Genomic DNA, 25582 nt, shown 5'->3' with positions numbered 1-25582 from the left:
GAAAGTCATTTAATCTCTCATCTCATGACTTCTCTACTTTTAAAAAGCATCACAGTATTTCCTTCTTTCATCCTTTCTCCTGTTAGGCACTTTAAATTCTTCAGGATGGATTCTTTTGCTTTGAGTGCATAGCACAACAACAAGGAACAAAAAAAATTTCAATTTTGATTAGGGTGTCTTAAGTGCTACTGTAATGCCAATAAATCATAGGAGGAAAATTAATACAAAAGCTCAGAACAACAGTGCTTCACCACTTAAATACATATCACCTTTAAGCACCATATCTGAAATTGGAATTACTTTGGGGAAAAAAAGCACCTACCATACTATACACCCACTTAAGGTTTTGCAGCAGAATCACCTGGTGTGCTTGCAAACAGTGGGCTTGGTATACTTACCTTGGAAGAATATATAGCAATTGAGTTGCATGAATTTGGCAGTAAATAGACATGGAATTGCTCAGGAATGTCACAGATTGCAGGGATCTTGTATGTATCTGGTCCAAGAGTGAGCTGCTCTCCTTCTGGCGAAAAGTAGATTTCTTCTAATGTATAAAGACCAACACCCTGAATGAAGGCCCCTTCAATCTGAACAAAGAAAAACGGTTAAACTTCTACAACTCATTCAGGCATTTGAAAAGACAAAAACATACATAGAATTAGACCTTTTGAGATTACACATAAACTGGCATCTTTCGTTCCAAAAGTAGAAGTTAGCCAATGTAGACTGAAATAGGATCAAGCTGTCCTCATCTGACTTACACAAATATTTCCATTGGCTCAAGTTCTGCTTTTCCTTATCCCTGGCTAAATTCACTGTAACTAGTGTAGTTACCTCTGATTTGCTTTGGCAAAACTGAGTTGAGTGAAATCCACTGACTTAAAGCTTACTGTTCACAGGAATGCCATGAGGAGATATTTGCCCAGGATCTATGACATAAATAGTCTGCCCCGTCTGTTGTTTTCTTATAAAGATTTATGGATAGCTAAAGAATACATTATAGAGCAACAATCTGTCAGACATAAGTAGCTGATAAATTGGATATGAAGAGAAAAACACAGGCCAACCTAAAGTAGGAGGGAACAATGGCTGAGGAGACCTCTGGGCTATCACAATACTTGATAGAAACACTGGTGCAAGATGAACATAGTATTGAACTACTAGGAAAGAACTATTTGATAGATTTGATAATCCTTGAATGTGCAGAATGAGCATAATCATTTGGACAAAGAACATGTATATAAGGATGAGCCTGTAATAGGATAAATAAATGGGATAAGAAAGGTTTTTTAAATTTAAGTCAGATTCTTAAGAGTGTTTTCTTTGATTCTGCAAAGAAATGACAACTATTTTGTACATTTCTGAGTTCATCACTACTTTCTTATTTATAAACTATTAGCGAGTGTCACCGCTTTTGTCATTATTCAGTTTGTCTGCAGGTGTAGATAACTGAATCCATAATGTAAGGCTATGGATACAGGACCTTTAAAGAAACGTCAGTTCCATGTCCACAACTTTTTTTCATGAAGCTGAAGTCAGCAGTATCCTGCAGGTGGCTGAGATTTAGCCCTCTGTCAATAATTCTATGACAGTGTAAATTGATCAGGAAAAAGTCACAAGTTGGTTCAGGGTGCTATTCCTAGAAGACATTTCCAAATGAGGTCTGGTGGTTCCCCTTCTCTCATCACTTCTCAAATGATAAATAAGACATAGAAAACTTAACCTAGTATTTTTTATAGCTGCAAATAAAAATGAACAGTGCATCTAATTAGTCCAGCCTCCTTGATCATTAATGCATAGCATGTCTTAGGCTTTGGTGGACATAAAGATGACCAGTAGTAGCAATCTTTTAGATATAAAGAGGGATCTGCACCAATATTTGATAAAAAGCAAAACTGTAAAAGTACATACCTGTCCTATATCTATAGCTGGATTTATGCTAAAAGAGGCATCCATGACAATGTCTGTCCTAATGTTCTGTTAAACAAATAAAAAGTGTTATAAAGTTGTGTTTAAAATACACAACAACAAAGGGATGCTAAGCAATATATAGTCTCACTCATTATAGATATGTAATGACAAGTATTACAAATTTACTCTGAAACATGAGAGCTACTTGAGACAGGTTACGCTGATGGAGAGCTCATCCACATAATTCATTTTTGATGATTGTCTGAAACTTGCAATGTAATGTGCACATCCAATGTGTAACAAAATGATAATGAATTTGTGAACAGATTTGTTGCTTGTTCTCTGACAGAAACTTAATTGCTTGAAGTGATGTTTAACTACTTCCCATGCTTTGCAGTGAGTGTGGAAGCACTGACACCTATAAGGAAGTTCCTTATGTAGAGAAGGGGACAGAGAATTGTCTACTGAGCTTTCTTATATGAAGTCCAGTGGCTTTCCCTTCTAAATCCTTGCTTTATTTTTCCTGTTTTAAATGTAGCTCTGTTAAAAAAAAAAAAGGTCTGTAACTAATGATCTGGACTTGTGTTACTGAAAAGCTAACCTGTAGGATGATGTCCACAAGGTCTAATTGAATTTTGAAGCCATCATAGATGATAGAAACATTAGATCTTCTTTATTTTCTGCTGTTCTCATAGAGTTTCTTATCCTTCTGTTTAACAACAGATTTTATCAAAGGATGAACAAATTATAAAGGACTCTACAGCCATTTATTGTTCTGCTGTTTCTCTTTTCTTTGTCAAATCAGCATGAGAAAAAAAAATGTCATGTGAATGTAATGATAGTGGCCATAACCTTGTGTGCTCCTGTCAGACAGTCAATTTCTACTTCAGAACAGGCAGCTCCATAGAGAAAATATGGGAATGCATGGCCTTTCTTCGTTTCCCAGTTCATGTTTGTTACATAACCTCTAGAGGAAATAAAAACATCCCTCAGATAATATGAATTTGATAAGATACCCTCCTTCCACTATCCTCATGCTCATAAATAATCCTTGTTGAAATCACTATGGGAACCGTTTAACATGAGAAGTAAACCCCCTAAATGAACTACTTTCATAGGATCTTCATAGTCAAAGACAATCTGGGATATTGCACCACTGAAAAATATCTGCTGCACTGAATTCTTTGGGATAATAGGAAGGTTGCAATCATGATGGTTATCAAGTCAAATCCTTGTGGGTTTCCCGTATTCTACTGTAGTTGGCCTTGAAGAAGACCCTGTGCACCCACCTTCAAATCTTTTATATCCTTGGTTAGCTAACAGGGATATTAAACACTTCTGAAATCAGTATGGGCTGGAAAGATGACTTCCTGTTGTGTAAACAGTGCAGTTTGGTCCAAGCAACTTCCTCATGGTTTGTGTGCTGCATCAGATATGGCCTTGAGAAGGCTGAGTGGGGACAGTTTTATCCTGTCTGTAACATATTGACCAAGTGGCATCTCTGATGACAAGAGATTAAAAGACTAACAGCTTTCCTTACTTGAAATAGCCAGTAGCTGAAAGGTTGATGCTCTTCTTGTGAGCTTCACTGATCTGCAAAAGGCATACTTCTTATTATAGACAGAAAATTGTAAAAATCTTTCTGATATTCTTTACCATATTTAAAGAAAAAAATGAAGCTTTTAAAAATCGTTTAAAGAAAATGGAAGCCTAAGTAAAACCTTTACATTCTCTTGTGCCCTGAACAGGTCTTTAGGAAGGGACACATTGCAAAAGACAATCTCTAAATCTGGCCAGATATACTAGGGCATTATGTTACATCACTTGCTTTTCTACTGTTTGTTCTCTTCCTCTCCTCCAGTTTACTTAACTGACAGAGAGGCTCCTTTCTCCCTCCAGAACAATGGCAGGTGTCACACTGTACCCATGGTTTCATCATAATTTAATAGTAAGAAACAAAGAGAGACATTTACCCAGTCTTCCCATTTGCCTTTAGGAATCTTTCTTCGGATAGGGTCTAGACGCTTCCAAAGGATTTGATAAGCATGCTAGAGAAGAAGTTAAGCACCACAAAACCAAATCTATCTGGTGTTTTGAAAGAAATTCAAGTGCTTTCCTGTTGAAGTTAGTTTGTTAAATGCTCCTTCAACTTGTTGTGTTTTACTCTTACTTGGTAACTGCTCAAAGAAAGGCTGATCTGGGTTAGCAAATTCATTCTGTAGTTCATAATTCTCTTCATTTAGTTACAATTTCTTTCCTCTGCTAGCTGCCAGCTACAAAGCAGCACTTGTTCACACACTAGGCTGCTACTGAAACCATAAACAAAGAGAAGATAGAGGATCCGATTCCCTTTCTATCTTGATTTACTAGATAAACCAGTGGGTTGAATGATTTCTTTTGAAATAAATGAAAGCAGAATTGATCCCAAAGTATTTAAGTGGATAAAGGTTATTCGGTTTGACTATTTAAAAAGTGCCTAATACATATATTATGCCAAATTTTCCTTTAAATTTTCTTCAAATGTTAAGAATAAATTGAAGATCCACACTTTTCCCTAACTTAAATCTGACAAAAAACAAAATTTGTATATCTGATACAGTAAAGCTTTAAAAAGCTACTCTTTTTAACAGTATTCTATGATTTGCCTTACTTTAAACTGTGCATATAAATTAAACTAGCAACAGAAGTTTTGAGATAAAAGAACTGATGCTTTTTGAAAACTGCTCAAAAATAAAGATGAAGTTACGAATTCTCAAAGGGGAATTCATTATTTAACAGAATGGATGATCATGTGAAAAAATGGCAATGTCTAACCTGTACTGCTCTTGCACTGATTTCTGTTCCAACCGATCCTGCTGTGTATTTGCCATTAGGTACAGTTGTTGAGCTTGTTTCACAGAAGTGTATATATGACAGTGGTATCTTCAGTTCACGACTGGCAATCTATAATAAAATTTAAAAAAAAACAACGATATCCAGTCCCACTTGAAGAGACAGTTTCAAATCAGGAAAAATAAGGCACTGCCATTCATCTCTCTCTACATATGCACGCAGAGAAATGACCTAATTCAACAGTAATGCTATAAGCAGGACAATGCTGAAGTCTTCCTTAGCAATTATTCTGTACTACAAATAATTTAATAATAAATTCAGATACTAGAAGATAGGATAAAATAATACAATGCAATATTATATATTTGCCATTAATTAATTGCTCTATTTAATCAGGTTTTGGTTATATATAGAAATATTTCAACCAAGATTTAACAATAAATCATGTGTCCTCATGGATTTTCAAATCTTATTTTTATATTTTCCTTTCTAGCTCATTTCAAACAGCTTTGCTAGTTTGTTTTCATATTTCAGTGTTTTTCAGCATTCTAACATTTAGATACCATTCAACTCATTTTGAAGGAATGGTCTCATTTTCACCCCTAGAGTACCTATTTAGCACACAGTCTCATGTATCACTGTTTACACCAGAATGCATAAAAATGGACTGATGCTATCACCAGTGTTGGATACACTGCAAAGTTATAATTTTTCAGCAGTTTATCTCCTTCAGCAAAAAAACTGTTGAATCCTTTTTGCATGTTTTCACCGTGCCATCCTGGTATCAGTGAGGGATATCACAGAGACGTTCAGCTACTATCCTGACCTTGAAAGATTACTTTGATTATAGATGTGTTTTTTCCTAGATTTGTTTTCATCATCAGTAACTCTGAAGCAACAACCCAACATTAAACCTAACTTTCTTACTGATACAGAATTTGCCTGTTGCACATCTTAGTGTCATCCATGTTTTTGGCTCAGTTATCTTTCTTGTTGCATTTTACTCTCAGATGGTAACTCTAACTCACCTGTAACATCTTAGTGTGAATTCCTTGTCCAAGTTCAATGCCACCATGAGTGACTAGTACAGACCCATCTACGTAGATATGGACAAGAGCACCAGCCTAAAAAAAAGACATGGAAACGCAGTGATTCTCTTACTGTACAGGACAGAGAATGTGCATAAGAAGAACAAGGCAAAGACGGATTTATTTCACAAGAATCAGTATACTACCAAAAACAAGGACAAATTCTCCAGTAGTCTGACAATAAATTTCACCACTCGAGAACAAGGTGGATTCTAAATGAGCTAGCGGTTGCTAATAGGAGTTCTGTAGGGATCACAGTAATTAGTTCTTGTTAGAGAAAATCATATCTGTTTTCTTGTGAAACTGACAACAGAAACATAGTGGCTCTAGTTGTACTTGCAGCCCTAGATCCACAGTAAGAGAAGGACAGAGCAGAACTTGAACGTGGCAAAAGCATTTTGGACATATAGCAAGTTATCTTCTGAATATAAACGTTACAGAACTTTTTCTTTTAGAACAGAGTAGCAGAGTTGTACTGTTGTTTTTCTGAAACCAATAGATTAGTTCTACTATTTTTCGTTTGTATGTATTCACACAGGACAGTAATACAACTATTGTTTACAGTATATAATTTTCATGGGGTACTGACAATTGCTTTTCCATTCTCTCTCATAGGCTGTCAAGAGCCTTAGAACCTAATTTACTTTCCGCTTGTATTTTGATGCAGCCCTAGCTACTAAATAGAGGAAATGCAACAAGCAGTTGGAAATGGAAGCAATGAAATTTCATTCATGGGTAAAATCAGAAATAAAGAACTTTCAAAGGAATAGTGATGAAAGAAATCAGTCCATACAAGCCACTCACTCCTGTGAAGGAAAAAGTGGATAGGAAAGAAAAATTCTGCAGAATTGCACGCTGCAGCATGCGAGCAGCTCCCAGCAGTTAGAGAGCAAACAGCGGAGCCTGAGAGCCTTTACATTGAGAAATAATGGTCATGTGACCTCTCTGGTGTCAACTTGTGACATTTGCAATCAGGTAACATTTTGCTAATGTCAGTCAGTCTCAGCTGACAGAGACCACAGCAAACAATAAACCTATTCTCTATGACTTAAAGCTAGACCTTAAATCAGCACAATGCCTGCCCTTTATTTCGAACGGTTTGGTAAACTGTAACTGTTACTTATGCCTTTCATTGATCTTTTGTATCAAGTGAACTGTGATCCCTAGGTTCAATGTTTACCATGAGAACATTACTGAAAGAAATATATGAATCTCTCTCCAAACACTTAATCTACAAATTTGTCCAGAAACAATCAAGAGATGCGGCAAACAACATGCATTTACTTTTTCATGCATTGCACCTCCATAAACAAATTACAACATTCGTTCCTTTAACCTGGAACCCACTTGAGAGAATTTCTGGTTCACGGCATGAATTAAAAACAAACCAACCAACCAACATGAGAAAACAAAACAAAACCACAAAAAAAAAAAAAAAACACAACCCAAAAAGTAACGTGCCATTATCACTACCAGAAGAATACAAAAGTGTAAAATTTTCCCAGAAGTGCTATCATCTTGAGCCACAAGAAATTCCAGCAGGAAACTTCAACTTATCAGATAGCTGGGACTATCTGAACTGGAGGAGTGACCATTTCCCTCACAAGGAGCCAATCAACAGTTCCACAATTTGACGCTGAATTATTTAGGTTTTTGCTGAGTAAGTGTAGCATGCTGGGAATCTGAGACCCAGGTTCTGTGAGGTGGATAGACATACGTGGAGTGAACATGTGAGAAGAGGTCAGTTGGATACAGTGATATTCTTTCTGAAAGTGAGTACAGCTCAGTGGATGATACTTTGTGTCATTCTAGCTAGTAATAATTATTTTCTCTTCCTCTTTCATGCCCACCTGAAAGACTACACTTTCTCTGTTTTTGGAGAGAAATATAGAGAACTTAGACAATAAAAGCACCATTTTGAAAAAGTTACCTGATGAAAGTAGGTTGCACTAAATCCAACAGAAAACTTCATAGGAATGATGGCAATCCCTTTCTTTTTTCCAGTAATTCTTCTTGTTAAACTCTTCCAGCTTTGCATTCCGGCTGTAGTAGTCAGACTTATCCAGACATTCTTTCCAACATTTCCACAGATTCTCTGCATCAAATTCTTCTTTAAAGGCTGTTTGCTTAACTCCTCTGTACATGTTTATTTCCCTAACCTAAACAGCAAACAAATTTATAACGTGCCGAAAATAAATGTGGCTTCATAATGTAATGACATATTACACATAACATAACGGCATGTCATAGAATCATAGAATCATAGAATTGCTCAGGTTGGAAAGGATCTTGAAGATCATCAAGTCCAACTGCAACCTAACCATACTACCCTAACAACCCACCACTAAATCATGTCTCCAAGCACCACATCCAAATGGTTTTTAAACGCATTCAGGGATGGTGACTCAACCACCTCCCTGGGGAGCCTGTTCCAGTGCTTAACAACCCCCTCTGTAAAGAAGTTTTTCCTGATATCCAACCTAAACCTCCCCTGGTGCAACTTGAGGCCACTTCCCCTTGTCCTGTCACCTGTCACCACTGAGAAGAGACCAGCCCCGCTCTCACTGCAATCACCTTTCAGGTATTTGAAGAGAGCAATGAGGTCTCCCCTCAGTCTCCTCTTCCCCAGACTAAACATCCCCAGTTCCTTTAGTCTCTCCTCATAGGGCATATTCTCCAAGCCCTTCACCAACCTTGTTGCCCTTCTTTGGACCTGCTCCAGCACCTCAAAGTCCTTTCTGTACTGAGGTGCCCAAAACTGAACACAGCACTCGAGGTGAGGCCTCACCAATGCCGAGTACAGGGGCAGGATGACTTCCCTAGTCCTGCTCGCCACACCATTCCTGATACAAGCCAGGGTGCCACTGGCCTTCTTGGCCACCTGGGCACACTGCTGGCTCATATTCAGCTGACTGTCCATCAGCACACCAAGGTCCCTTTCCGTCAGGCAGCTTTCCAGCCACTGCTCCCCAAGCCTGTAGGGTTGCCTGGGGTTGTTGTGACCTAAGTGCAGGACCTGACACTTGGCTCTGTTGAAACTCATATGGTTTACCTTGGCCCATCGATGCAGTCTATCCAGGTCCCTCTGTGGTGCCTTTCTACCCTCTGGCAGATCAACACACCCTCCCAACTTGGTGTCGTCTGCAAACTTACTGAGGGTGCACTCAATCCCCTCATCAAGATCACTGATAAAGATGTTGAATAGAAGAGGCTCCAGCACCGAGCCCTGGGGGACACTGCTCGTGACTGGCCGCCAACTGGATTTAACTCCATTGACCACAACTCTTTGGGCCCAGCCATCCAGCCAGTGTTTCACCCAGCAGAGCGTATGCCCATCCAAACCATGGGCAGCCAGCTTCTCCACAAGGATGCTGTGGGGACAGTGACAAAGGCCTTACTGAAGTCCAAGTAGACCACATCGACAGCCTTGCCTTCACCCACTAAGTGGGTCACCTTGTCATAGAATGAAATCAGGTTTGTCAAACACGATCTACCATTCATAAACCCATGCTGACCGGACCTGATCCCCTGGATGACCTTTAACTGATCCACAATGTATCCTGAGATTATCCATTCCATAACCTTCCCTGGCACTGAGATGAGACTGATAGGTCTGTAGCTACCAGGATCATCTTTCCACCCCTTCCTGAAGATGGGAGTCACATTTGCTAGTCTCCAGTCATCTGGGACATTCCTTGTTAGCCAGGACTGTCGAAAGATGGTGGAAAGAGGCCTGGCAACCCCATCCACCAACTCCCTCAGCACTCTAGGGTGAAATCCATCTGGGCCCATGGACTTGTGAGTATCCAGCTTGCAGAGCAGGTCCAAAAACATCTCATCGTGGATTGTGCATGGCCTATTCTGTTCCCCATCCCCATCTGCCAGCTCAAGGGGCTGTGTGCCCAGGGCACAACAAGTCTTACTATTAAAGACCGAGGCCAAGTACCATTAAGTACCTCAGCCTTATCCTAATCATTGGTCACTGTGTTGCCTTCAGCATCCAACAAGGGATGGAAACAATATAGTAACGTAATTAATACTCAACCATATAGAATGCAATATTTTATCAGTTTCTGTAAGGAAATCACTACCTAAGTGTTTTGATCTCTTCAGTCAGGTAAAATGTCCGTGAACTTCAGTGGTGCCAATGGGATTGTTCACATGACACACGGTAAACTCAGATTGTAAATAAGACTAGACAAGAACAGAACAACATGGAGCTAGGTGAAAAGGTCAATAGCGATGAATGAAGAGTAAAATGGACACCTAGTAAATCTCAAGAAGACTTTTAAAAGTGGGGAGAGAAAATTAATAGCACATAAGAAAACCATTATGCCTTGTCTAGAGCTGCTCAAAGCTGACATGAGGAAAACTGTGGAGCAAGTGTGGGCTGGGAGATAAGCAGATGGATAAGCAAGAGCAGTAGTTAAGGTTAAAAAACTGTTTGGTCTTTACAGTTACGTCTGAATGCTCTCCTGGAATGTGAGAAAGGACACAAAGCAAACGGGACAGGGAAGAGATTCAAAGAAATAAGAAAAGACATGATGGTTAGCATCCTAGGAAAGGAAAATTATTTATGAACCACAGCTTTGTTACTCAAGTACATGCAAAGAAGGAAAAGGTTACATCAGGCTGAGCAATGTATAAGAAAAGGATAAATCTCACAGACTGGAAAAAAATGTTGGGAAACTGCCTCTCCAGGGGGGAGAAGAGAGAAGTGGCAATTCAACCTGGTGACTGAGCTGACAGGATCCAGCTAACTAGACTGGTGATAGATGATAGAATGAAGTTCTAACAAGCTGAGATTCAGGTGACAGCTGAACGTGCACAAATTGATAAGAAACTGGTCACACAATGCAAGAGATGATGCTATTTTGACTCAAGCTGGACATACTAATAGCAATCGTCAAATATTTTTCAACAGATCCTGGGCTGGCTTTGTCCACTGTTACCTCTACTATACCAAGTATTGTTCCATGGAAGAACAGGTCTTGGATAAAGTACCACTGAGCTCAAGTACAGTTGGTAGATCTGGACCTAAAAGAACTGACTTAAGAACAAGGAGCTTCCAAAAGTCTAGGTCCTAGGATTCTCTTTTATTCCATAATTTATTTGGCAGTCTTAGTTACTTTACCTTCTCATGTGGTAGTCCAGTTTGTGTTGCCACAGCCACAATACAGGTCTCCACAAACAGACCTGCCTGAGGAAACCCAAATCCTCAGAAGGCAGTATTAGAAGGCAAATTAGTCTTGCAGGCATGGCCCCTGACTCGGAGATTAGGGATATTATATGCATTGTCCACTTTCAGCACAATATACTCAATCACCTGTAATAAGAGATTATAGATATATAAATGGTTCCATTTCCTTTAAAGAAATGGTGAAACCTGTTAAAGACTCTCAAGAGACCAATGAGATGCAATTGCTTTAAGGTGGAGCAGTGCTATACTTAGGTGCCCTGTTGCTCTGCTTTTCTTACACTGATGTATATAAACTGCATTTAAATCATAGGAATTACAATAACACGAAAAAGCATTACTGAGGGGAAAAAAAACAGACTTGTAGTTTGGGGAAAATGAATGAATAATTTTATGATAATAGGCTACTTAATAAAACCTCTTGTATCTCTGTCCTCATTCAACAGACCTGCATTTTTCATGTCCCAAATTTTCTGAAATCTGAATTTTCAATGTTTAATATCACCTGACAAGAAATATTGTACTGCCTTAATGGCATTTTCTAAACAATATCTGGGCCACAGATGCATTTCTACTTTATGCAGGCAAGAGCTGCACTTAGCAAGAACAGGCATATTCTTAACAGAAATAATTGGAACCAAGAGCTGTTATTTTCTTTTTGTGACCAGTTTAGTCTGTGCATGTAGTATCAGTGAAGAAGGACTTACCAACTCAGATTCATCTTTTGTACAGCCACCATTTATATAGCATTGAAAATCTGCAGCTATTATTCTACCATCCTTCATGAATCCAACCTGTAATATTGCAGCCAATACATTAGTGGTCTTTCCTCTGATGTATTTCAAACTTCTTTTTAGGAATAAGCTAACCTCTTAACAAATACAGCTTGAGGTTCAGAATACAGAACACAGTGGGATTTTTTTCCACTGAATTGGAAAAAAGACCTTCATGGATTTCTATTTATAGGATGGTACATATTTGGACCTGAATATTCAAACCAAGAGCAAAATACATATAAAAGCTACAAATCATCAGAATGCCTCAGTTTCCCACAAAACTGTTCTCCCATCTAACCATTGACTATCCTTTTATTCATGCAGAATCTGAAAAGACTGTTCACCACTGTTTTACATATGAAGAGAGACTTGACGTAAGATGACAAGATCACTAAAAAAAATACTAATTGTGATTCTGCTTATTCTACTTTCTGAAGAATTTCTTTTGTAATCATCTTCCATTCTGATGATTTCACTGCCTAAACAACAAAATAAAGTGAATAAATGGTGCATATATTTGGCATATTATATGTTCAGAAACATACATAAAATTTAATTTCAGTTTCGGTTTCCTCTCTGAAAAATAAATAGGTTTTATATTCAGTTTATCTTGTAATATTTACATGGAAAAAGTTAAAGAAAACTTTAAAATAACTAGAGACCAAATTGTTAACTCATGTAAAGTGATGCACCTTCACCAGGATTAAGAATAGGAAGATGAATGCAGTTGCTGGTTAAATTCTGCATAGCTGCAAGGATAGGATAAGAGATGGGAGTAATGGGGCAAGTGGTGTTTGCTTAACATAGTTAAGCAATTCCTGCAGTTTCATGTAGTTTGGGCAGTTAGTGCATTTAGGTAAAACAAAGGGTAGGGCAAGTGTTAGATTTAGGATTTGAGAGGTCAGGGTCAACATTCGTACTCCTTCAAACTTGTACCCATTATCCCAATTTTAGGAGAAAAACAGGGAAACTATAACTACATCAAAATAAAATATGAACTCTATGTCTGTGGAGGTTATTGAAAATTCAGTGAGAAGCATAATTATTCCTCCTTTTTTTTATCCAAAACCATAATCTTGGTCATAAATCACAATATTTGTTTTAGTTTCAAGATAGATAGTTACTGAATAACTGCACCAGAGTTAATAAGATTAATCAATGGTTTCTTCTGCTCAGCAGAAAAATGAACTCTCAGTTATCTCTTTTTCACAAGTTTAGCCCTGCTTCTAACATCCTTCTCAGAATACTTAGGTAATCAATATCTGGAACTGAAGTAAACATAAGCTGTTGCTACTAGCAGTAACTTTGAGACTCATAGATTATTTAAGGAGAAAATAAATTCTCTATGTCTATTTCAGCCCCTCTAGCAGTAACCATAATCTCAGAGATCCCTGGTTAGGAAGGATCTCTGTGGAAATGAACTGCAAACCCTTTCAACATCACACAAAAAATCTTGGGGCCTATTTTGTAAGTAACACTCCTCTCATCAATTTCTTTGTGAATCCCAACTGTCCCAATTATAAAAATAGCCTTAACTCTAACCGAAACAATGTTTGATTCAAAATTACATCTAAAGTATACATCCTATCCACTATTGATACTTATTTTAGATTCATGAAAGTCTTACTTGGCCTAAGCAATTATTGATGGATGACTTGAGAATCAAAAGTTTGAAACACATGCCAAATATAAGGCATGACCCAGTACTCATCATAGCTCAAATATCCACGTAAGATCCAGAAATAAATCATAGTCCTCTTGCTTTTATTTCCCAAAGGACATGGATGGGTTCCCTAATACAAGTCTAAACCTATAATGGCAATTCTCATTAAAAGGTAACTGAAGTAAAATAAAACATAAGCCAAATGCTGCTTTTCTAAGAGAGCTATCGTGGTACTTCAAGGCTCATGGAAATACAAGAAATCACAATTTTTATTCAAATCCTAATCCTAATGGTGGTCTTAGAAATACTGAGGCACTTTATTACTTCAGCAAAGCTAATTATAAGCCAAGAACCTCTTGTCAAGAGCTGCTCTCATTCTATCTCTTGTATCTATGTCAGTCTCAAGAAAGTCTCCTTTTTTCTTTTTCCTAAGCTTTACTAACGCTGATAGTATCTGAAAATAATTCCAGTATCCTCATCAATTAAATAAAGGATTATATTCATAGATTACCTTTCATTCCTTCTTTTTCTTATCCCTACCTACACTTGCAGCCTAAGTCCTAATATTAATAAAGCCACTGTCAAAAATATCTACTAATAAGCTACTAACAAACATAAAATAAACTGCTCATCATCACTTAAAACATCACCATCACCTCAGCCAGAGAACAAGGCCACTTATATTAGGCTTATTTCCAAACACATCTGGTAACAGCTGCATTCCAGCCTGGCAGTTTCATGTGACTGATATAAACATACGTAGTATATGCAATTATTCAGACTTGTCACCCCTGCAATACTGAGAAATAGTTCAAAACCTCCTTCAGTTTTTTTCTGTAATCACAGTTCTTATGCTATTACTAGTATCAAATATATAGAGATGACCAATTTTTGCTACAGCACCTCTTCCCTCAACAGAACTAGCCCTCATCTTGCTTCCTGAAGTACATGCATTAAAAAGTCCATGCATCAAAGTTATGTTAGGAAACCAAGTGCTTAACCACTTTTCCCAAGACCCAAATCCTACCCCTCAACATGTGCTTTTTATCCTAGTTTCAATTACAATTAGGTAATAGATACCTAGAAGAGTATGAAATATGTACACTATTGACATCTGTCAGTCTCAATTCCATTCTTTCTCCCATGGTTAATACAAAATCTAACACAAAATGAAACCTTCCTCTTTTCTTTTCCCAAGCCAGTTCTAAACCTAGCCTAAACATAACCAATACTATCTTTGAAAGCAGTATCTTCAGCAAAATGAAAAATATACCTCGTCTCTCTCAGAAAGAAAGAAAATGAAAATACACCCCCTACTTCTTAGCTAAGCTCTATAGCTCATGTAAGAATCAGTAGGAAAGGAACTCCTTGGACCTTCTTTATCCAAACCATATTGACTCATAAACCCTATCCTGGGGGGTTTTAGTGTCCTCATATCATACATCAAAACCTAAAAGAAGGGTTTTGCACTTGCTAGCAGCAGTTGCCTAGCTGACTTCAGAGCTGGCTTCATTTACTCAGTTATTCTTACCTTTGAGGACTTAAAAGAAGTCAAAAGGAAGAGTTTTCCTACTAACTGAATCTTCCAGTGTGTTGAAGAGCTGGCTTCATGTCTCAGAAGTGGCTTGTATTCAGTTCTGTTTTAAGTACTTGTCATATGAGCATGGGGTAGGGCTGATGTTAGCAGTATTTTGAAAGAAAAGGGATAGATATTTTTGCTTATTACAGGATATTGTATGGACTGTAGGATTAGGAGGATAGCTTTTGTTTTTATTCATAGTATTAGGATATTTTTAGGACTAGGGCAAGGTTGGTGCTGGGTTAGTATTTCAGAAGAGGTGGAGTTTGTTTCTTGCTGCCTTTTGCCAGTCAATAAAATGATGCTGATTTATCCCAGCTGAAATTATTACCCATTAATTGAGAAACATAACGTCTCCTGTCACTCACTTTATATTTTCCAAAGAAAGGATGATGTCCACCAGTGATTAACATGTCCATGTTTCTTTCAAGGGTAAAACGGACTGGGCGCCTGGTCCTAAGGGAAACATAAGTCCTCTTTAATTACAGTTTATCTATGAAGATGGAAAAGACATTATATTTATATGGCCAAAACTCCAAGAGGTGGCTGTAAAGCAATACATTCTATGTTTCAGTTTCTTACTGACCACCATTTTATTGACCATGCCTGCTAATATCATTAATGCTAATTCAGATGATAAAATATAAATTTTCTGCTACAGAAACAAGGTAGAAGGACAGTGCTTTTCAGTAACTTTCAGTTAGTGTTTTAAACTGGGAGGTGCAAGAAGCATGCACATAACGGGGCAAGGAAATGTGAGTAGTGAAAACCTGTGGCACAAAGGGCCGATGTGAGCACACCTAATAAACCCTAATAAGGATTTCAGGATGAGAAACACTTTCACTAAATACATAAAATGAGATTCAATCCACTATACCTGAGAAAGGCCTGGTTTGTTGGGATTTGTGCAGATGAGCCCTAGGAAAAACTGTGCGAAGGCTTTGTTTTGGCTGTCAGATGGACAGTAAGTGAATTCCATTGCCAGAATTCCAGATAATTTTCAACCCTCTATCCAAGATTTACTGATATGAAAGATAAGCAAGATCATGTCTTCAAGCCAACACCCCAAGCAGGGTTCAGGTTCAAAGTTCCTTTCTATTTCGGTCTTATCATTTCAAATTTGATTTAGTTAAACCATTCATTTTCTTTAGTGAGATCAACTTACTTGTTAGCTGCCACTGCCGCAATTACAGCAAAGAATGAAGGCTTGGTTATCTTCCCACCAAATGCTCCACCAACACGTTTCATGTGGCACATAATTCTGTTGGACTGGAGATTTAAAGCTGAAGCCACTAATTTCTGCAAAAGTGAAATCTGTGATTTTACCAAGAATTATCACATATCAAAATACATTATTTTACATATCTATTTTTCATGGCTAACTATATATTAGAAGCTAACAAGCTTAAGTACACTGGGCAGAAATCTAAAGTTGCTGTGGATACCAAAAAAAAATTTCGAACAAGCTAATGAGATGCTAATGACAGCACAATCCAATCTTTGAAGAGTAGCCAAAATGAAACAAAAGCACCATAAGCTAGTTTGATTTTTGTTATCAGATACAGTAAACTCTACTTAGAACCGCAGAGTTCATCTGCATCTGCATATAAGGCATCCACTAAAATATCAAATCGAATGGAACAGAGTGATTGTTTACAGCATGCTAGAGACTGCAGCTAACATGCTGACAGATCACTGCATTCTGAAAATATCTCTCTGACATGGAAAGTGTAAAAAACGCTAGTCAATACTTAATGGCAAAAGCTGATACTGGATATGTAGAAACCTATGCATATTCTTTGAAAGTCTTTTTTCCTATAGTCTTATAATCCAACTATGCTGTCAGCTAAGACCTGTTAACCTTTTTTCCCATATTATTTCATATAATTCATAAATTCTGCATACTTATTGCAGAATTAGTCTTTCTCAATGAGATTACCGCCACATTATCCATCCCATATCAATTCTGCTCATTTTTGTCTGCACTGGATTGAATAAAACAAATAGCTTCCTATTCATAACACCTACTGTTACATTCAGCTTCATCATTAGCAGTCAGGCCTCTTATTTTTATTAAAAAAGATATACAACTCAATTAATCTGAATTGGGAGCAGAATTAAGGAGTTTCAAGAGACGCACAGAATAATGAGAGGAACTCCAGGTCAGATAGTTCAGGTTTAAAGTTATTTAGGAAGGTAAGAAACAGGTAAGAAACATACACTGTTTTACCTGTACAACTGTTGCATGCTGAGTTGATACATACACATCCATTTCTTTATCTTCCATTCTTGGAGTAACAAGCACACTATTTGTTTCCAGGTAGAAATGTTTCTGTCCTCACATGTGCAATTCACCTGGTATGTGTACAATCATAGGAAAATCTAAGCAAGGTTTCAAGTGAACTGGGAGGGAATTTATATTCGCATAAATATATATGTCAGAAAAATAGTTCTGTTACAGAAAGAAAATATAATCACAGTTATTTCTCATTTCTTTTTATCTCGTGTTTACACCTTCTGGAAATATGTGTTTATTTAGGAGAAAGATGCCCAATTACCAAAACCCTGTCTAGCTGTATTTATTTCCCCAGGATAAGATCAGATTCTATTTAATAGCTGATGCTTTTTCTTCCTTAGGAGGTTACATCTTGTCTGTTATAATAGGACTCTAATATATTCTCTTCTAAAATACTCTGGGAGAGAAAATGTTCCCTTTTCCTTTCTTTCTTATTCTCTCTCCCCATCGGTATGCCCTTATCCTGTTTCACTTTTCCTACCCATTTCTACCCAACACAATCTTTTCGTATAATTTTCCTTTCAGAGAGGGAAATCTGTCAGTATATCACAACATGAAAGCTAATTCTTTCAGATTTGTGTTGAGACCTTTACTTTATTCCATCCTTAGGCCTGATTAGTTATTCTTAAAACACATGCTTATGCAGCAGCAGTAGGAATCAGAACTGATTCCACTAGAAGATGACATTAAGTGATGGGGAACAGCTGGGAAAAGTCCATAGAATAGCAGAAAAAAAAAATCACAGAGGTCATGAACTTGTATGGAGAGATCAACAGAATTGAGGAGGCTCAGCCGCAAAAAGTGCCGGAAGACATGAATCTTGAAATCCATGGAAGACTACTGCAAAGAGGCAGAGAACAGTCTGTGCTACGTGCTCACAGAAGTAAGAACAGTGTAGCAGTGCTTAAGTTACAGCAAATTCAGTTAGACGTGAGAATAATCTTTCTAATCATAGGAATGGTAAAGCACAGGGAAAAATTGCTAACAGGGGTTAGTTAGTGTTCATTTTGTCTTGATTACCAGTGAAGGGGGAAAAAAGTCAACAGCAGAGTTGTTGTTAAATTTTCTGGAGAGCATAGCAAAAATCTGAATTCAGCCACCAGCTGGTGATAAGATTCTGAACAGCACAACTCCCCTCCCTCTCCTGATGCGCTAGATGCACAAATTACCTTCTATGATTTTATCAGCAGACTTAAATCCTTTCTCAATATCTCCTTTTTCTAGTTTCCTTTCTTTAGTAATGTATGAATTATGTTTTATTGCATCCTGCAGCAAGAAAAAAAGAACACGACAATTATAATTCACTCAGATGTTTTTTTATATAGTACAATCTTTAATTATCCATATGATCCTTTATTCAGATGGACAGATGGCTGCAGTTATGTATTAGAAAGAGCAGGACAACTGTTCCCCTTCCACCATCAGAGAGCTTCTGTTTTTTATTTTTCATAGTTTTTATTATTCTGTCCATCTCCTAGATTAGAAACACTTAATAAGTGTTAATGGCATTCAGAGTCATTGAAAATATTTCAGAGTCAGTTTCCTTGCTATTGAAGGCGACCCAGACTCGAAGATTTTCAGAACATGTGTGTAGGATGTGTGATTCCAGAATTTCTGCAAACATAAGCTCTCTAATCTAATTCTACACTGGCCTACTCCTGCCACGAATTTGGCTCCCACAGGCATGGAAATTTTCCCATAACACTTTCTGAATATTTTAAAAACTATTTTGAAAAAGTTCAAAGCCTGACAAAATCCTGCACAAGGAGGTGAATAGTGAACGAGGTGACTGAAGAGTTCTGTCAGACAAGGAAGAGGAGATGCATTGTTACCTTAATGGTGAGGACTGGCTGCAGATCTTCATCCACTATCTTCACCTTCTTAGCTCCACACTTTGCCTGAGTCAGTGTCTCTGCAACCACAGCACAGATTATCTGTCCAACACAAATGACCTGCAACACACCAACATACATTACCCAAGGAAAAAAAACACAGGAATGGTTACATTTCTGTACAAAGAGTGTTCTGTGGAAACAGAAACAGTGCCATTATTTAGATTCTGTTCCTCTAATAATGCTATTCCACTGCAGACTTAACTTCTTTAGGTGAGAAATAGTATTGGCATCCTTCATCTGCTGCTGACAGCAGTGATCATGGGCATTTTCCCTATGGCCATCCTGAAGTGGCCAGATGCTGCATCAAGTTAAACCCCATATGGTGCAGGCTGCTTTCCTTCTCAGAGAGGAAAGAAACTCAGATAAGAGGAAAGAGAGAGATAAGAGCAACATGCTAGGAATTACACCTGCCCCACTGCAAATGCCAGCCTGCAGTATCGGTTGTGATGGAGACAGCTTGAGGCCTTGGACATTATATATGGTCACACTGACTGTGCAGATCCCATATCTTTCAGTGTATGAAAAAATCCTCTTATTTTTTATTTTTTACATGACTGAAGCAAAATGTCCAGGCACTCCTCCAAGAGCAAGAAATACCTCATCTTTTGCAAATGCTTCCTCTTCATCATTGCCATTTTTCCCTGGAACATCTTTTGCTGTTACCACATTAATCACTCCTGGCACCTGAAGGGCTTCTGAAATGTCAATTGATCTGGAAAGAAGAGCACGCGCATATATGAGTACAGTACATAGTACAAATATTTTTAGTGTAACTAATTACATGAACTTCAGGACAGAAACCTATTCCATAAGTATCATATTCTTACGTATGAGAATACCTTTACATAGAAAAGAAATGGGAAGAGTGTTGATTAACATATTGAGAAAAAATAAAACAAAAGCATGAGCAGCTGTGCGTGCACTACAAAAATACCTCTTTAAATTCTAGTACCGGTACATTCAAAATCTAAGAACAACTATACTTCCTACATTTTCTGTACTAAAAGGGGTGAATGTGTTAACATGAACTCTTCTGTCCATATCTGACACTATTTTGAGCACACAGTAAGGACATTCATACTCGTGCGTAATTGCATACTTCATTATATGGCCAAATCAGATAATGAGAAGAGAGAATGTGCCCAAAATACTTATGTATATATACTTTTCTTCTTACTTACTTAATCTTTGCATGGGCTTTAATTCTAGTGACCACAGCCAATGAAAGTTCTCCATCCACTGGACGAATGTCATCAGTGTAAACCGCTTCACCAGTGGCATGCTTAATACCAGACTGGTGCATGATGGGATGTCCCACAGGGTCTTGTGGAGACTGTCCTGGGTCAACATCCTGCAAACGGGAATGTGTCTTCAAGTCAGAACAGTAATTATAGAAAGCCTTACTCACGTATTTTATCTGATGTCATTTTCTGATGATAAAATCCATGTGGACATGATCTGGATTTAATGAAAATATTCTTGGCAAATATTATAAAGGGCTAATTTGTGCTCCATTAGCACCAAGATGCCCTGATTGAGGTTGGAGAAATACATTGCATTAGATACCATTCACATCTCCAGTAAATGTCAGTCTTTCGCAGAAAGATTGCAACAATTTAACAAGCAAAAAAACAAATCCTAAAGGGGATATAATGACTGCTTCATACTGTGGATCCATGGCAGACAAGATCCAAAACCTTCTGGACCTTAGCTAGCCTGTTTGCTGGGTCCATACTCTTTCTGACAGCATCCTTTGCAAGCTACTCTGGCAGACTTCAGATCACGTTTCATATTGTTTACTTTGGAGAAAACATATCTGAAATCAGGGATATAGTCAGAGGTCATTCTAAATCCTTCTTGCTCATCTTCCTAAAGAGACAGATAAGTTTGTATTCTGCTGAGTGCTAACCAGACCAAAAAAAAATGGTTTTGTCCATGTTTCTGCTAATTAAAGCCCCATCAAATCCTTCTAACACTTCAAAGAGCCTGGAGTTGACCACACTTCAGACACACCTAATGAAAATACATCTTTGGTGCATTCTGTTGTTGAGTTTCTGATAAATTACATTATGGTCAGGGACAGTGAAAAACTTCCAACATTTGTGTTTTGTCTGTGCTTTTACTCAGTAAAAGATTCTACTCCTTAAAAAAGTCAGTCTCTGAAAAGAACAAAAATTCTTGTCTGAAGTTGAAGGCCTTTTGTGATGAACTGATACTAAACAGCCAAAGCTTGATTTTTAAAATTTCTCAGTTTCGCAACAAAACAAAGATATGGGTGAAATTTCTTGATTTTTTAAAAATTATACTTAATTTTTCTGCTGAACAAAGTTTTTAATCCACTTGCTGCCTCTTCCTCTCATATTGTAGCTTTGCAAATAAACAATCAGAGAGATACTGCATCAGGTTATTCCATTTATTTTTACTGAAATCCACTGAACAACGTAAATTCTGCTGAGCTCGCTTATAGCTGAAATCCGAGCCTCTATTTCAGCTGTCAGGATATTGTGATGCTGTACAACACCTTGAGGACCAGGATTATATCAGTGCCCTGAGATACTGGAAAATCTGTAAAACAATAAAAAGTTTCCCGCAGGGTCAGCTGTTCCAGCAGCTTCACAGTACAATTAACAGAGACTTAGGAATGAAAACTGAGAAGGGCACAATATTCATTAAGACAGACTCTGTGGCAGTCCCAGCTGCAAACACAGCTCCATGTGCATTTTTGCTATGTCAGCAGAATTAATGAAAGAGACAGTTCAACACTGAAGCAAATGTCAGAAGCAGTCTCCCCCCAGAAATGGGGCTAATTTTGTGTGGTGAAGCTGCTGGATCTCAAATGTTGTTCATGTGACTGCTGACAGATAGTTTTCCTCCTCTTTGAAGTGACATTTTGAGTACACCAGTAGTGCTACTGTCCAGAAGACCCTCCATGACTGCTTTATTTCTCATGTGATGATGCAGATGGGATTTCCCTCTTACTCTGTGGAGGGAACTAAACCTTTCTTCTTTCATTTTCTCTTCCAGCCTTCTTATCTGTCTAATTACCACTGAGGTTCCAAGTTTCTGCACAGTCCAAACACTGCTGCGGCTACCAGCGCAGATTATCCCATTGCAGTTTTCGGCTTGTGGAATTTTTTTTCTTGGGAAACCTGCCATGGCTGGCAGCTTCTGAAAGGCTGGAGCACTCTTCCAGCATGAGGCCACATATGTTACTACGCAGTGTTGCAGTGGGTAACTATTCTGGGGACAGACTTTCTGATGTCAGATTGGCAGCTACTCCTATGGTTACTTTTTCATTAAGTTCAGTCACAGAATACCTGCTTGCAGTTGCATCTCCTGCTTGCCTAGTACTTTTCCTCACACCCACTAGAGGGATATCTAAGAACACAGTAACAATGACATCATTTCCTCCACCACTAACTTCCTAAAGCCACATGCTGTCACCTTTGCTCACAGCAGTTTGGGTCCTATTATTAAAGTTTTGCTTTAGTTAATGGCTGCACTGAATGCTTCTATCGTCCATTATTTAGACTGAAACGTACGATGATTTTGGTCTTTTCTCTGGTTCTCTTTAGCTATAAGACAAAGTGACACCACAAAACAGAACAATTCAGAGAGAACATCAATGATCTTACCTTTGTAGAATATGGGATAAGAACAGAAACAATGACCTCCTTGGGCTCTATGTCTGCATGCTTACGGCCAGCAAGAAACTGATCATTTAAAAAAAATCTGTTGTTTGCCACCTGTCACAGAAAAATGTATTGAATATGGAGTAAGAAGAAAACATTCACATTTATCTGTGCAAAAGCATACACTTGGCCAGAATATCTATATAAGTTGGATTATTTTCATTTGGAGTGAGTAAAAATAATTATGCAAACATGCAGCTGTGAAAATTAAATGAAGATGCACAAAGAAGTGCTGACATTTTCAGTGAGCATTGTTTTCAGTGGAAAATAATAGCTCCACAGTGCTGCAATAGGCTTAAAAGCATACAGCTACCTTCATTTAGGAACTGGCCTTAGACTTTCAAAGTCCTTCGAGTGGAAAGTTTAATCTTTATCATATAGGTTAAGTGCAATATTTTCCCTACATGAATGCTATAGTCCCCCACCAAAAAATATCAAGTACGTTATATTTTCTGGAAAACTGATATCTTACAGATGCTAATAATAATAATCAGAAAAACAACACTTTGGGTTTAAGTACAGCTATTCTCTTTCTGCTCTCTTTCAAAAACTCTTAGACTATTAAATACTTAAAGCACACCCAGCTTTTAAGAACTTATCAAGCACTGCACAGAGAATGAGCCCTGGACACGCTTAGCTCAGAGTTAGAAATAATTGCCAAGATTTTCCAAAGAAGCTGCAGATTTTATGTGACATGGATGGAATTTGCTTGGGCTTGATTACTGTAAGTGTTATTTATACATTTACACACACACACAAGTACCAATGATTTCAACAGAAGTTTCTACGTGCTAAGACATCAGGAGAATGAACCAGTTTTTCTTAGAATAAGAACAACAAAAGAGCAACAAAAGCAAACACCTGTCTGATAAATGGAGCAGCACATCCAGAGACCTGTCACACTTGCCCATTTCACCTTCATGAAATTAATAGAGGTTTTCTTTTGTCTTTTGAAGCCCGCAGGCAGTGTTTTCTTCTGGTAGATGCTTCTTGCCAGTTACGAGAGGAAAAAGCCAGGACAATGTTGTCTTCCATTCAGCAAAATTACCAATCTAATTCATTTAGGGGATGTGCAGTAGTGTTGCATTTGAAAACGAATGACCTATAGTTATATTCTCTGTTACACTGTTCTGTCCATCTGGCAAAGATATCTGGCAGGAACTTCAAAGCTTACCATCTGATGCCAAGTTGAGAACAGATTTGCCAGCAGATAAGATTGGGTTCAAGTCCCACGCTGATCCCCTGCTTACAATGTGTCCTCCTAAAGACTTTAACAAACAATTAGATTATTTTTTAGCTTGTCCTCTTCATGTGTAACAGGGATCTGCATCATAACCCTATTTAATTCACTTAAAAGGCCTGTTGGAAGATCTTCTATTTGTTTTGTTTAATCTTAACTGAAGTTCTATATTTGTACTTTTCAATGTGATTAATTTATTGTTCCCTTTAAAGTCCTGTTTCATCATCATCTCTGTTGAGAAAGACCAGGTTTACTTTTCTGCCCAATAAAATAAGTGATAGCCAAATTTCTTAATTGGAGGCATAAATGCAAGGTATTGAGGTAAGGAAATTCCCTTTTCAGGGAAAAGATCAGAGATGCCTCACATATAAACAGCTATGTGTCCATAGTTAAACTAAAGTATGATTGGCCACCAGGATTGCAGTACCTTTCCAAAGAATTTCACTTTTCTTCTTTGCTCAGTCTCTTTCTGTTTTCTGCTCAGCCAGTCAGGGGGGAAAACAAGAGTTTCTCTGTTTACAGCTGTCAAGATATTTGACCCTGCTGACTACTTATTTCCCATTTATTTCATATTACTTCATATAATTTTTGTGATGGTATTAAATACTTAGCTTTATGAGGCTTATCATAGATTCACTCAGTTTTTCTCCATATATTTGTAAGTGACATTCATAAAGATACATCTGTATTGTTGACTTACTTCCCATCACAGCTGAATACATACCGCCATGCTCCTGATCTGCCCTCCAGCTAGAGTTCTCAGCTGCTTCAAGAGAGCTTGGTAGATTTTTGTTTTCTCCTCTGGGAGTTTTGTGATTGTCTCCATGAGAATATCTCTGAGCTGGGCCAGGCAACAGGCAGCTCCTATTACTATCCCTGAAACCAAATGAGTTTACATAATGAAATCATAATTCCACACTATATAATACGTATATAGCTGATAAGGCCTCTAAAGACTTGCTATTGTAGACAGCTTTTGTCAGTAGAACGACAGAGAAATAAGAGTAAGATAAACTTCATATTATATGCAACAAGAACTGCAAATAGCGTTTGCTTATTCAGAAATGTTTCCCACTATACATATATCTGAAAAATATTACATTCTGTATTTGAACATATAAATGCACACCATGTTTTTATGCAGTGTATCCCCAAAGACACACATGAACATTAGTCGATTAATCAGGATGAATGATGACAAAATTATTGGAATTCTTCATGAATGAGCCCCAAACACTTGATCACATTCCCACTTGTATCAGAGAAGCCACTACCATAGATTTCACTGAACTCTGAAGTATGCAGAAAAGTCTTCAAGTGTTGTGAAAAGCTTTTTATGAATAATAGGGCCAAATTCTATGGAAGTGGGCTTAAATGCAGAGTTGCATTTATAATTCAGTAGATGTAGGGAAC

The 25582-nt window shown here is 37.8% G+C and overlaps 1 protein-coding gene across 1 annotated transcript; it reads right to left on the bottom strand.

Annotated features, from left to right (window-relative positions):
* LOC110400690 (aldehyde oxidase 2-like) lies at nt 526–24939 on the bottom strand. Its single transcript, XM_021400824.1, is given in 19 exon segments — nt 526–587; nt 1912–1977; nt 3452–3504; nt 4726–4854; nt 5772–5867; nt 7762–7830; nt 7832–7990; nt 10966–11157; nt 11736–11822; nt 15415–15502; nt 16212–16345; nt 17277–17401; nt 18512–18608; nt 19175–19294; nt 19835–19949; nt 20419–20588; nt 22873–22983; nt 24104–24197; nt 24894–24939. Coding segments are annotated over 17 exon segments (1791 nt in total). The 5' UTR covers nt 24107–24197; nt 24894–24939; the 3' UTR covers nt 526–587; nt 1912–1934.

Source organism: Numida meleagris, chromosome 5, assembly GCF_002078875.1.
Source record: "Numida meleagris isolate 19003 breed g44 Domestic line chromosome 5, NumMel1.0, whole genome shotgun sequence".
NCBI lineage: Eukaryota > Metazoa > Chordata > Aves > Galliformes > Numididae > Numida > Numida meleagris.
Note: the sequence above shows the minus strand (reverse complement) of the source record. Positions and strands in the feature narration are given on the sequence as shown.